At 53.6% G+C, this 12,329-nt stretch overlaps 8 protein-coding genes across 8 annotated transcripts; 3 read left to right on the top strand and 5 right to left on the bottom strand.

Annotated features, from left to right (window-relative positions):
* Nucleotides 1-150: 150 nt before the first annotated feature.
* Nucleotides 151-1,150, top strand: AYO20_06712 (hypothetical protein; the record flags this gene model as incomplete). The annotated part of the gene is made up of 2 exons (XM_022645001.1): nucleotides 151-196; nucleotides 246-1,150. The coding sequence occupies 2 exons, from the start codon at nucleotides 151-153 to the stop codon at nucleotides 1,148-1,150; spliced, it is 951 nt and encodes a 316-aa protein (XP_022499076.1).
* Nucleotides 1,151-1,239: 89 nt separating this feature from the next.
* Nucleotides 1,240-2,395, bottom strand: AYO20_06711 (hypothetical protein; the record flags this gene model as incomplete). Its single annotated transcript, XM_022645000.1, has 4 exons — nucleotides 1,240-1,426; nucleotides 1,480-1,562; nucleotides 1,640-2,077; nucleotides 2,333-2,395. The coding sequence occupies 4 exons, from the start codon at nucleotides 2,393-2,395 to the stop codon at nucleotides 1,240-1,242; spliced, it is 771 nt and encodes a 256-aa protein (XP_022499075.1).
* A 742-nt stretch (nucleotides 2,396-3,137) lies between these two features.
* Nucleotides 3,138-4,088, bottom strand: AYO20_06710 (hypothetical protein; the record flags this gene model as incomplete). Its single annotated transcript, XM_022644999.1, has 1 exon — nucleotides 3,138-4,088. The coding sequence occupies one exon, from the start codon at nucleotides 4,086-4,088 to the stop codon at nucleotides 3,138-3,140; it is 951 nt and encodes a 316-aa protein (XP_022499074.1).
* A 1,874-nt stretch (nucleotides 4,089-5,962) lies between these two features.
* On the top strand, nucleotides 5,963-7,121 carry AYO20_06709 (hypothetical protein; the record flags this gene model as incomplete). Its single annotated transcript, XM_022644998.1, has 2 exons — nucleotides 5,963-6,037; nucleotides 6,171-7,121. The coding sequence occupies 2 exons, from the start codon at nucleotides 5,963-5,965 to the stop codon at nucleotides 7,119-7,121; spliced, it is 1,026 nt and encodes a 341-aa protein (XP_022499073.1).
* A 548-nt stretch (nucleotides 7,122-7,669) lies between these two features.
* On the bottom strand, nucleotides 7,670-8,008 carry AYO20_06708 (hypothetical protein; the record flags this gene model as incomplete). The annotated part of the gene is made up of 1 exon (XM_022644997.1): nucleotides 7,670-8,008. One exon carries the CDS (start codon nucleotides 8,006-8,008, stop codon nucleotides 7,670-7,672), a length of 339 nt encoding a protein of 112 aa, XP_022499072.1.
* A 1,271-nt stretch (nucleotides 8,009-9,279) lies between these two features.
* AYO20_06707 (hypothetical protein) lies at nucleotides 9,280-9,951 on the bottom strand (the record flags this gene model as incomplete). Its single annotated transcript, XM_022644996.1, has 1 exon — nucleotides 9,280-9,951. One exon carries the CDS (start codon nucleotides 9,949-9,951, stop codon nucleotides 9,280-9,282), a length of 672 nt encoding a protein of 223 aa, XP_022499071.1.
* Nucleotides 9,952-10,431: 480 nt separating this feature from the next.
* AYO20_06706 (hypothetical protein) lies at nucleotides 10,432-11,212 on the top strand (the record flags this gene model as incomplete). The annotated part of the gene is made up of 2 exons (XM_022644995.1): nucleotides 10,432-10,526; nucleotides 10,672-11,212. The coding sequence occupies 2 exons, from the start codon at nucleotides 10,432-10,434 to the stop codon at nucleotides 11,210-11,212; spliced, it is 636 nt and encodes a 211-aa protein (XP_022499070.1).
* Nucleotides 11,213-11,578: 366 nt separating this feature from the next.
* Nucleotides 11,579-11,932, bottom strand: AYO20_06705 (hypothetical protein; the record flags this gene model as incomplete). Its single annotated transcript, XM_022644994.1, has 1 exon — nucleotides 11,579-11,932. One exon carries the CDS (start codon nucleotides 11,930-11,932, stop codon nucleotides 11,579-11,581), a length of 354 nt encoding a protein of 117 aa, XP_022499069.1.
* Between the last annotated feature and the right edge of the window lie 397 nt (nucleotides 11,933-12,329).

Here is a 12,329-nt window from a genome sequence, read left to right as displayed (position 1 = left end):
TTCCCGGATGCGACAGCATGCCCCTATCGGATCGGAAATACTTTTTGGCGGGCTAATTCCCAAGCTCGATTGAAGACTTGGGGAAAGTTCTGTGCTGCACAAGAGGACACCAGACTGCGTCGAAGTCTCATCGGGTTCAACGCTGTAGCTATGCCTCCCCGAATTCCCGCTACTGCCACAGGCAGTATCTTTAATCGTGAGTCCACTACCCTCTTGTTCGACAATTGTGTTGACCAGACATGCAGTGACCAGTCTCCTTCAAAGTTTGCCCGCAACCACGCGGAATCAAGCCCTTACAAAGTGCTCTGCCTGTCTCTTCTCAACCACAGCTCCTTTGGAAGCGAAGCGGACAAGGAAACGGAAAGTCAGGAAACATATCGATCCATATCGGCTGGCACAGGCCCGGCAGCGCAAATCGGCAAACTTGGCACGACAGAAAGTCCTGCAAGAAGAACGCGAGCTCGCCCTCGGTGACCCTGTCCGATCACGACCGACACCGTTTGTCAACTCTCTGCAGGCAAATGCTCCCATCTCGACGATCAAAGAGTCCTACCTGAACTACTTCCTCAAACCTGAAGATGTGCAAAAATCTTTGGAATATTCCAAATGGCTCAGTGAACCTCTTCCCGAATCCAACCCTATTGTGGGTGCTGAGGCGAGGTTTGCTGAAAGGGTCAAGGAGCATGTCGCTTCCCACGAGAATGCCTCCAAGGCTCTGCTGGCTATTGCCTCGCTAGATAATGCGAATAGCAAGGATCGCACACGCATCAACGTCCAAAGATGCATTGAAGAGTTTGGGCGTCACAACACCGATGGAGTTCTTGCGCCAGGACTTCAGAGCAAGCAGAATATCCTCAAGGAAGGCGAAGGCACTGCTGCAAGTGCAGTCATTGTCCCGAAACGGGTCGGCACAGATACAGGGTCTCCCGAAGTGCAAATTGCGATCCTCACGGCAAAGATAAACGTCCTCGCGAACAACCTGCACAAAAAGGATAAGAGCAATAAGAGGCGATTGAGGATGATGGTGCACAAGAGACAAAAGTTGATGGCCTACCTAAGAAGGCAAGACCGAGGCGGGCCAAGGTGGCAGAATGTTGTTGAGAAACTTGGGCTCAACGACGCCATGTGGAAAGGAGAGATCAGCTTGTAAAGTATCGGTTGGAAGGAACACATGTACGATCATGTACTGAACTTGTTTATATATTGGCGCTTGTGCAGATTGCGCTGAACAGGATCCGTTCAACTCACGCCTCTACCCCCGTCGACGTCAAACGCTGCACCCGTGATATAGCTCGCCTCATCCGATGCCAGAAAACACACCATATTTGCAATATCTGCTGGCTGACACACGCGACCGAGCGGGATCGTTCCAAGTATCTTTTGCCGCCCTTCGGGCGTGTCTTGCCCTCCAAGCGCTCGAGCAAGCCTGGGAAATGGGTCAGAAGTCAATCACAAGCTGGACAAGTGTGGACAAATTACATGGCTGTCTCTCCCACCGCTGGTCGAATACAGTTATACCTGATCTGGTCGACGGCGTACTCTGCTGCAAGACCTTTCGTTGCCTGGGTGGGTTTCGTCAGCTGGGGAAGGCCCGTCCATGACTGACATTTCGGTGGGAAGACGAGATTCCTGTACTCACCACTGTAACGGCTCCTTTGCTTGAAGCATACCACACCAAATTGGGTCTCGGACGCGGGTCACTGATGCTGCTCAGATTGATAAACGATCCAGGAATTTTATTCTCCTTCCACCAAGGCACCACCACCTTTGTGCTCAAATACAGCGGTTTCACGTTCACCCGAAACATCCTGTCGAATTCGTCCTCGGCCACTTCATGCGACGGAGCGGGGAGGTGTACTACGCCTGCGCAATTGACCACCACATCGAGACGGTTGGAGTATGTTTCGAGGGCTGCCGAGAGGATGGAACGCCACGAGGACTCGACTGTGATGTCCCCTGTGAAGGCGTGGACTTTGCCGGGGTTGGAGGAGCACGATGCGACTGTTTTCTCGTTCTCCGCGCCGTTGACATCGACGGCCAGGACGGAGGCGCCCTCGGCCGTAAGCTTCTGGACGATCTGTGGAGCGAGACATGTGCGTTAGAGAGATGCTGGACTGTGTTCCGATATACCAAACAAACAAATTCACTGCTCCCCTTTGATCACAGATTAATCCAATCTTCTTTTTGAATATTACTACATCATAACCAAACCCCTTTCGAGTCCTTCAAGGGAGACCAAGTGGACACGCACACCACCAACCGACCTGGCATTCATTCCCATTCGCATTCCCGACCAAATGCATCGCAAGTCCTATGCATGCTATGTACTTACAGCTCGCCCAAACCCAGCCCCCGCGCCCGTGACAATGATACTCTTCCCGTCGAGTCGGCCCATTTTCCTCTCGCATATACTATACTCTTGAGTTCTGAGGAACAGTTGACTGGGTTGATAGGTGATTTTCGATGACGACGACGACGACAAATACTTTTCGTGCCTTTCTTGCAAAGATAAAAGCCCAAGGATAGCCTTGCAGTGCGTGTGCGATTGGTAGGGTAGGTCTTATATCAACGTGTTGATCTATTTACTTTACTTACTCCACCTTTTCTATCCTTGGAGTCCCCCAACCTCTTGCCCGCATGAATATTTGACTTTGCGGAGAAAGACTGCGGTACGTACTACTCGTAGGTAGGTGGTGAGTGAGGGGGGGTTTGGGCTGTTTGCCGAGTCAGACAGGCACTGGAAGAGCGTTCGTATTTGGATGCTCGGCTACAGGTGAGGATGTGGAAGTCGAGTCCCGAGAGTAAGTGAGAGCAAGTAAGGGAGCCCGGTTATTTAGCCGGGTACAATAACAATCTCAGGATCCAACGTGGCAGCGTGGTCACAGAAATCCATACAAGTATTGCAACCAAGCCAAGAACCATGTACACTCATTGCATTATCTTCTGTAACATTCATCTTTGATAGAAGCAACACACTCCTAAACGCCATCCTCATTGCGACTTCTCCAACTCGACCATGTGAAACGAGCCAAAAGACAAGCCGTCCTCCCTCGAGAGGAGAAAAGGGGTGACCTCGTTCTCCCGAGCCTCGGTTCCTGAGGTATGCTAGCTAGGTCAGCGCTTGGATGGAGAACTGCTCATGGTGGTGAGGTGTCATCTTCTAACACACCATCGCCATTGCCATGAGAAAAGAATCGACGGAGCTCTGTCGTGAATACTTCCGGGCTGCCATGTTGTGCTTTGTTGAACGTCCCGCCGTGATCGACACCTGCCAACTCGACGCGCCTCGCGTTGGGGAGGGTCTTTTCAAGCTCGCGAACCGAGTTCTTCAGATACGCCTGGCTCCGGCTTCCACCCAGGATGAGCGTCTCTGTTTGAATCGCCGCCAGCTTCTGGAGGGTTTCTTCTCCGAGCATCGACATTGCGATGTCAATGTCGTTGCTGAACGTTGGGATTAGATCCTTGACCGATGGTTGCGTATACTCTCTGCCGGCCACCTCCTTGTTTGGCTTGTTGCTCGTTTGCTCCAATGTCATCATGACCTTCGTCAGGAGAACTAGAGCACCTTGCGGGAAGTATTTCGAACGGAATATCCCTGGACCCATCTCCGCGCCGAGCATTGCAGTGACGGCAGCTTTTGCAAGCTCACCGCGTTCGATCTCGGCCCCGTATCTCTGTACCCACGCCGTCATTCCCTCTCGATCGGACTCGGGCCGCCAGGGCGGTTCATACACCGCGATCCGTCGGATGTGGGACGGGGGCGCTGCCAGCGTCGCTCTCAGTGTGATCAATGCCCCCGAGCTCACGCCAAAAATGAACTGTGCACCCGTCACCAGATGGATGGCTTCAACGTCTTCCACTTCCTTCTGGACCGAGTAGTTCTTCCCGGTTGGACCGGACTTCCCCCGTCCTCGTCGGTCGGGGAGACAGCAAGTGAATCTATCCGACAGACCTTTTGCAAGGTCCATGTGGCTGAGGCCGTGCTGCATCGCGCCATGGAGAATTATGATTCCCGGCCCCTGGCCGATCTGATAGAAGGCAATCTTGGTGCCATCCCTCGAGTGTGCTGTTTTCAGTTCGAAAGCCATAAATGAAGAATCAGGGGATATGGGTCAACCTGAGCACTTGAATTTTATCCACGACGGAAGCCGATACCTTGAAAACACAATAAATCCCCCAGATTGTTCAATGCTTCGGGGGCTGTCCATGGTGTAAAGCTAGGCAGCAGTAAATATTAGTTATAGGCTGGGTTGCGGCCCATCACTTACCGCCCATTTCCCCTTGGTTGCCGCTTCGGGGGCGCTCGTATTCGCAAAGAATATGATGCGACTGGTGGTCCGCTGCTATCATACTTGTCGGGCCTGAAAACAGTCGATGCTCTTAAATGGGCTGCACGCCTTGAAAGGTCGTTCCGAGGCAAGCAAACGAGCTTGTCGCTTCTATTACAGACAGACTCGGTGGCCGAAGAAGCCAGCTCAGGCCATCCCAGAGTTTTCACCCAAGCAAAGACTTTGCTCCTTTGATATTCTGTTGTGGTGAGCCGGACTTGCCAGAGTCAGGTGGAAGAGGGGAAGAGAGTGTGTCTTTCGGAGTAACATTTTTCCGAGACTTGGCACTACTATCGAGATTCATCGCTTCCATTCAAAGATGCTGCCATCACATCCTTCATTAGAGGCAATCAGACACACAAGTTCCTAGCAATGAGACTCTCGCAGCAGGCAGATCATGATACTATCACCCCACTTTGCGAATCCTTCGTTCAATCGGCGACAGTGACGGTGATCCCCTCAAGCATACTGAACAAGTGATCCAATGAGGTATTCTGGAACATGCTGTGAGTCCCCAAAAGAATGCGTCGTAATCGCGAGTGGAGCTACTCCAAGGAAATAGCTGAAGACCGGCACAAGTTAATCTTCCGGTTCGCGGCAGGTGGCGAGTATCTTCCTGAGTCTGTTATGCCTGATACCCTGCATGGCATTTGTCCGGCAATCCTCACGCAATGCGACTGGGTCATGACGCCGGCGCAATGAGATTATGACGATAGTCCTGGTAACGAGCGCACGAAAATGAAACCTTTGGGGAATTCGACCAGGTGGATATGGCGAGGCTGAGGCCCCTGGCAAGAAGCAGTGATGTATCGTTGTTAAAGCCGAAAGTTTCGACCGAGTTGCGCCAATCCGCCCGAGCCCCAAGTCAGAATCAGGAGACCAAGTACGAGCGTTTGATAAACAGTTACCAGTCTGAGATCGTACGGAGTTACCAACCTGGGACATGTACAACATGTACGAGGTATATTTCTGAAGCACAGTATGGGGTGATGGGGCCCTTACAAAAAGTCACCGAGAAAGTCGGCTTCTTTTCACTCCGACCTCGCCCTAGATTTACGACTAACAACCACTCGTATCCGCCTGGTGTTCACGCTGAACCATTGGTGGACAGCAAGTCGCTATACCTCTTTTGCCGGCTCATGACGGAACGACGGCCTCGATTGGTCCTCTTTGGTTCGTACAATACTCGACATGTGCGGAGCAAAGTATATCGCATGTTTTACCTTTTTGTCCGTTGCCCAGTTTGGCAATGTTGTGGTCGGATATAGAGACCCAAGGTCCGAGACCAGGCCAGCCAGGAGACTGTCGGGAAGGTTTGATTTCCGTATGCGGGGATTTGTCACTCTATGCTGAACGGGTATACAGTGAGAGGTATAACATGTCTAAAGTACATATATACCGCCGCATCGCAATGTGCAGGTTGGGTCTTGCTCCCCAAGCACAGACAAGTGAACGCCAGAAACAATAATTCTCCAGTCAATCGAGCATTTTGATCTCTGTCATTGCTCAAAGCGCACCTTTTTGGCCCTGGTCGAGTCTATACTGGGTGTGAATTGCTCTCAGACCCTGAGTTCCTTTACAAGATAACACAAATCCTTTTTGACAAACGAATCCCTCTTCCCTGACCTTGCGCCATGGCACAACAACAGTATGCAAAGGACCAGCCAGCGGGCTACAAGAACCATGTGGAAAACATTGCCATCGTCGGGGTAAGTGTCACAAGCAGCCGCCGCCTCACTCTTTCCTCTTCCTCCCTCATCTCCTTCATTTCCCCAAGGGTTGTGGAATAAAATTGATTTGTTCTTTGACACCGACGACAAATACTAACCACCAAAAAACCAGGCCGGAGGTCAAGTGGGCGAATACATTGCGCGAGCACTGCTTAAAACAGGCAAGCACCGACTCACTGCCATATCGCGGGCGGACTCACAAAGCACTGTGCCCGAGGGCATCGCGGTGAAGAAGGTCGACTATGCGAAACCGGCGACGCTGGTGGACGCGCTGCGGGGCCAGGACGTGCTCATCATCACGATGGCGGTGACGGCACCGCCAGAGACGGAGACGAAGCTGATCGAAGCGGCCGCCGCGGCCGGGGTTCCCTGGGTCCTGCCCAACGAGTACAGCACCGACCCGCGCAACGCTGCGCTGCAGCAGGAGACGTTCATCGGGGCGGCCAAGGACGCGGCGCGGCGGCGCATCGAGGAGCTGGGCGTGAGCGCCTGGATCAGCTTCACCTGCAGCTTCTGGTACGAGTACTCGCTGTCGGCGGGCCCGGCGAGCTACGGCTTCGACTTTGCCAACCGCACCGTCACCCTCTACGGGGACGGCAACACCAAGATCAACACGACCACGTGGCTGCAGTGCGGGCGCGCCGCGGCGGCGCTATTGAGCTTGAAGGTCCTGCCCGAGGACGCTGACGACCGCTCCCCGACACTATCACGATTCCGGAACGACGTGCTCTACGTGTCCTCCTTCCGGGTCAGCCAGCGCGACATGCTGGCGTCGGTGCTGCGCGTCACGGGCGACCGCGAGGCCGACTGGACCGTGCTGCACGAGGACGTCGAGGCGCGGTACAAGGCCGGCACCGAGGAGATGAAGACGGGCGACCGCGCGGGGTTCCAGAAGATGCTGTACTCGCGCGTCTTCTTCCCGAACGGCGACGGCGACTTCGAGTCCAAGTACGGCCTCCACAACGACCTCTTGGGCCTGCCGAAGGAGGACCTCGACGAAGCCACCAAGCGGGCCGTCGACTTGGCTGCAAAGGGCGGTCCGTTTGCCCAGCGCCGTCACTGAGAGGCCAACCTTAAAGAGGACACACACACACACACACACACACACACACATACGTACACACACACATACGTACACATATGTGATCTGAGCTGGGAAGGATAGTTCTAGAGGCGGCAAAGAACGAAAGTGAAGTGAACTGAATCGGCCGCGTTGGAATGTTGAGGTAGGGGACAGCAAGTACCATTCATATTCATACAAACTGTGCATGCGATACGGCACGCATTTCCCAATGAACAAGCATCATTTTAGCAATATATTTGAAACACTGTATACAATCGTACGAAACTTCCGTTTTTTTCTTTCATCGTCAGTCCCGCTTTGCGCTCGCAGCTTCGTGCACTCTCACATCCGTCCCACGCCCCTCTCAGAGCTTGGAATCGAAAAACGCCGGTATGGTATGATAAGGGATGGCATAGAATGGTATACATTCGTGATTTGCAGAGGCAAAAAAAAAGAAACCCCAAGAACCTCAGTATGCACCAATCTCCACATCCGCTCAAACCACAGGTGTTTAGGTACGTGCGTCGGTATACAGGACAGTATATCAATCACCACTCAACGCCAAACGCCTCCCCGAGCAACTGTCTAATCGTCTCCACCAACCCCTCCGGCCCTGCCCTCTCCAACGTCCCACCGGGGACCCTGACCAACCTGACCGGCGTGCCATTCTCGTCCGTGACCCCGCGCTCCTCGACCACCCTGCGCATCTGCTCCGCCTCCTCATCACTGAATCCGCCGCCGACAATGACGCCCTCGGGTGGCGGGTAGAGCGCGTCGAGGAGCAGCGCGAAGTTGTCGAGCGAGTACGTCCGCTTCGGCTCGATCTTGGTCAGGATCGCGCAGTAGGTGAAGTGGGGGGCGAGTTTTGTTTGCAATCTCAAAGCCATGTCGTGGTGGGCGCCGAGGCAGAGGAGGCGATGGGGCTCGGTTTTGAGGAGGGAGCAGGAGCGCGCCATTGGATATCTCAATGGTTTGGGTTGATATGGTATGGTGTGGATTGGATGGATGATTGTCTGGGTTGAGTTGGTAGATTGATAGGTTGTCGGGAGAGGGACTCCTGGAGGGAGGAGGGTTTCTTGTTGAAAAGCTTTGGATCTGTGTGGATTGAGAGTCCAAAATCAAAAGATCGAGGTGTATTTATATACACGAGAAGCGCACTGCTGCCTCACATCTTCTGTGTTCAAGCCATGGATGATGACCCTGTGCAAGGCTGCGCAGGAATGGCCGACCGCGATTGGTCGATCGACAACGTCATCGCGATCTCCATCCCTTCCACGTTGGATCTGAATCGCCGAAAGCCTTCACGCATCCTCTCTGTATCTGCCCTATACCAACGGTTGATCGGGGGTCAGACAGTCGGTCTCCGAACCACCTCGCACAAACTGACTAGAATGCCTGACAACGGGATTACTGCGTGTGTTGAGATACCACTGACATCATTTCTAACATGGCTTGACAGTTGACAGTTGACCGTGTCGGGTTTCAGCATCACAAAGCGGCGGCAAGAAGACAGCCTTGACCGCCAAACAAAATGTTCCGTCAGAGCGGCACAAGAGTCATGGATCTATTGTTAGACGAGGCCAGCACATCCAGGCCGACGAAGAACCGACCTTCGGGAACCTCACCATACTGTTCATTTGGTCAATGATATGATCTGCGGAAATGCTTGACTGCCGGATACTATCTTCAGGGATACAGAACCTGTGACCCTAACATATTGAAAGGTCCAAAGACCGGAGAACTCGGTGCAGATCAGATTTGCACTAGCATCACCAGAGTGATCAGCCAACATCGTCGAGCGGGTTGAGGCAACGCTGGCTGCAAGGTAACTTCCGTGATAGCACTTGCAAACATCCATTATCAGCTCGAGCACAGTCTCCCACACGATCAATGTGAAACATATCTCGTAAGAAATAGGCATGTCTGTTAATTGCATAGTTTACTCGAGCCCCTAGAAGAGAACCAGAGATGCATGAATGAGGGCAGACCGAAAACAAGGTTGACCCTGTCTAGAGCGAAGCACTAGCCCTCATAACCTCGATTTCACGGTGTGCCCTCTCTGCTTCTTTGGTGCAAACGGATTCACTGATCCGTATTATTGAGGAGCCAGGACAATGGTCTTCTTTCCGCGCTCAGTTTAATGATCATGTCCCTCAATTCAAGAGGTATTCAATTCTTGTAACAACTCCCTGACCTCACCCAGATCGCCCTGTCCCTTCCTCTCGTTGTAGATGGCAGCTATCAGACTGCTGTCGATGTTGGGGAACTCTCGCTGCAATTGCGCTTGAATTCTGTCGTCCTCTGTTTGCCGAGCATTCGCTTCATACTGCTGCATGTGTTCGACCTGTTCGGCCCGATCGCTCTGCTGCGCCAACAGCTGTTCGGTGTCGCTACGGTTGATGCCTTGCGCGGGCGTGAATGACTGCTGGTGCGATTGCTGCTGAAACTGCTGTGTCTGGCCCTGCTGAGGACGGGACTGGTAATAGGATTGTGCGGCGCCTTGGTTCTGTTGTTGGCGTTGCTGTTGTTGCTCTTCCTCGGTGGGGGCGGTATACGGATTCCCTTGGCTTTCGGCACTTGCCCAGGGATTGTTCGACGACATCCTGCCGTGTGATGGAGCTTGTGGTTGTTGTTGTGCGTGCGTGAGAATTTGCTGGACTCGTCCGACCCGGCCGTCGGTCAGCTTGACCTTGATGCCTCGAGGGTGATTGTGGCGGGTGAGCAGTTGAGAGACGGTGCCTTGAACCTGACGCCCGGTCCTTTGGTCTGCTTTGAGGACGATCGAGACGAATTGACCCGCTTTGAGCTGGGACAGTTGAGTGACTGGCATAAAATTGGAAGGGTATGGATGAGGGAATGGTACTTGACGGGTCCTGAGACAACGCAGCAGGCAGGCGGCACCGTTTCAAGAGAGATGAAAACGCGTCAAGGAAGGTGACAGTGGCTGTGGTGGCTGCCATCCAGCGCGATGACGTATCATGCCACGTTCCGGGCTGGTGATTGAGATAAGCACAGTCTGACAAGAACCAATTACTTCCATTTTTAATACTCTATGGTGTCAATGCACCAGCGTGAAACAAATAATATTTCGTCAGACCGACACCCTTTCCACCCACATCGTTTCTTTTGGTGGCGCTGGTCAAGGCTTGGTCTAGCTCCCCTTGGCCGAGGCTGTTATCATGTCCAAATCCTCCAAGCACCGAACTACTGGTGCACGCACTTCTATCCTCGATATCATGGCGCGAAAACCCTTTCTGCCCTTGAGGTGTCGCGATGACTGAGCATACGCCCTCTATCAAAGAGCTCAGCCATGACAGCGCAAGTGCCCAAGGAGGCTCAACCCGTGCCGGAAGTTGACATTCTCTTCCTCGGCAGCCCCGGCGTAGGCAAAGCCACCTTCCTGTCGTAAGTCCTCCTCGTTCCCTGTGCGAGTTCTGCTTCGGCCAGGCGGTCCTTTTTGCGTCTCCCCCTTTTCCCCCATCGCTCCAATCGCTTGTATGTACTTGTATGTCCGGCATCGAGGCTCAAATTGTGGAGGGGGGCGTGATAGACAGCTGGAACACATCCGCGATGGCAAGCTCAACCCGCCCGCGCCACCGCACAGGCGAGTCTTCGCCCCGGTCGGGCCGGTGACCTTCGACGTCACCCTGTATCGTCGGCCGTACCAGTTCCGCATCCACCCGTCGACGTCGCCGCTGTTCATCGACCCGTTTCCCCCCAACCCGGCCTTCGCCATCATCGCCTTCTCCATCTCGTCCCGCGACTCCCTGTACAACGCGCAGCACTACTGGCGCCACCAGCTGTCCCTGCACTACCATGACCTCGAGCACACCATGCCCGTCATGCTGCTGGGCCTGAAGCGGGACGAGCGCACCGAGGAGAGGCGCGAGGACGGGTCCTACGAGTGCGTCATGCCGCAGGAAGCGCTGCGCGTCGCCCAAGAGATGTATTGTGATCGCTACGCCGAGTGCAGCGCCGTGACGGGCGAGTTGATGTGGGAGGTCCTGGAAGACATTACCCGGACCGCAGCGAAAACGACGACAAAGGAGGGTGGTGGACTGAGCGGGACGAATACTTGTTCTGTGATGTGAGAAGAGGACATGAACAATGAATCTGGTCACAAGTGACAATCTGGCTACTGTGATGGCCATTCCATCCAATAGAAAGAATTAGATATAACAATTCTAATCGATAAGCTGTACCTTGTACTTGTGATGGAGTCAAGTAAAGGGCCCCGTTGTCCCCGAATCCGCATCGCTACGCTATGCAACAATCCCATTTCAAACACCACGAACCATTCCCACTCCCACAATCACCCATTTGTAGGGGAAACCGAAAAACTCATATTAATAATCCCAGCACCCAGCTTCCTCCCCCCTTCCTTTGCTTCTCTCCTAACGTATCCGCCCCCTTCACACATCAAGAGAAAAGGAATCTCGTTATTCTTTATTTCTTGTTTAAAACAAAGCGTCCAAACAGCAACAACACGCCAACCCGGCCAATAACCCAGTACAGATACCCGGGCCAGAGCCGCCTCGATCCCGCTCATAAACCACCTGCGGTGGGGGCTGTTGGCCGTTCCAGCCTTGCGGTGGTCCGTAGCCAGGTCCGCCATAGTAGCCCTGCGGCGGGGGTCCACCACCGTAATAACCCTGGTTCGCGCCGCGGTTGGGATCGTACATTTGTTGTTGTTGGTAGTTGGGATCGTAGGCCATCTGGGGCGGCGGCGATTGGAAGCCCGTTTGGCTGTGGTTGGGGGCCGCGTACTGCGCAGGAGGAGGGTATGCAGGGGGGTCGAATTTGTCGGCCATGGTTCTGATCTGTTTTTCTTTCTTTCTTAATACCTTGAAATTTCGTTCGCTAGTGTTGGATGGGTGGTGGTTGTAGTGCTCGCTTAACTGGCTTGCCTGGGGGACTCGAGAAAGGACGAAAAAGTTCGATAGGGCGCGTTAATCTGGAGCTCGGTTCGTTGACAGATAGGCGGCGGAGCGGATATGTCAGATTCGAATCTTTGGGGCAAAGGCGATTTGTTCGCTTTGAAGGACTGGTATGAAGGATTTGAATGAACGCGGTTGGTGCTTTGACCAACAACAAAAGATTTGATCTGCTACTTGCTGGGCTTTGGCTGCTTAGAAGAGCCGAGGGAGAAGTGCCTGCAGTCACTCCAAGGTGCGGAGAGAATTTTTGCTTTTTGGGTGATGCGAAGCT

The sequence above is a fragment of the Fonsecaea nubica genome (assembly GCF_001646965.1).
Source record: "Fonsecaea nubica strain CBS 269.64 chromosome Unknown Scaff43, whole genome shotgun sequence".
Lineage (NCBI taxonomy): Eukaryota > Fungi > Ascomycota > Eurotiomycetes > Chaetothyriales > Herpotrichiellaceae > Fonsecaea > Fonsecaea nubica.
The sequence above is the reverse complement of the archived record's forward strand: the minus strand, read 5'-3'. Positions and strand labels throughout refer to the sequence as shown.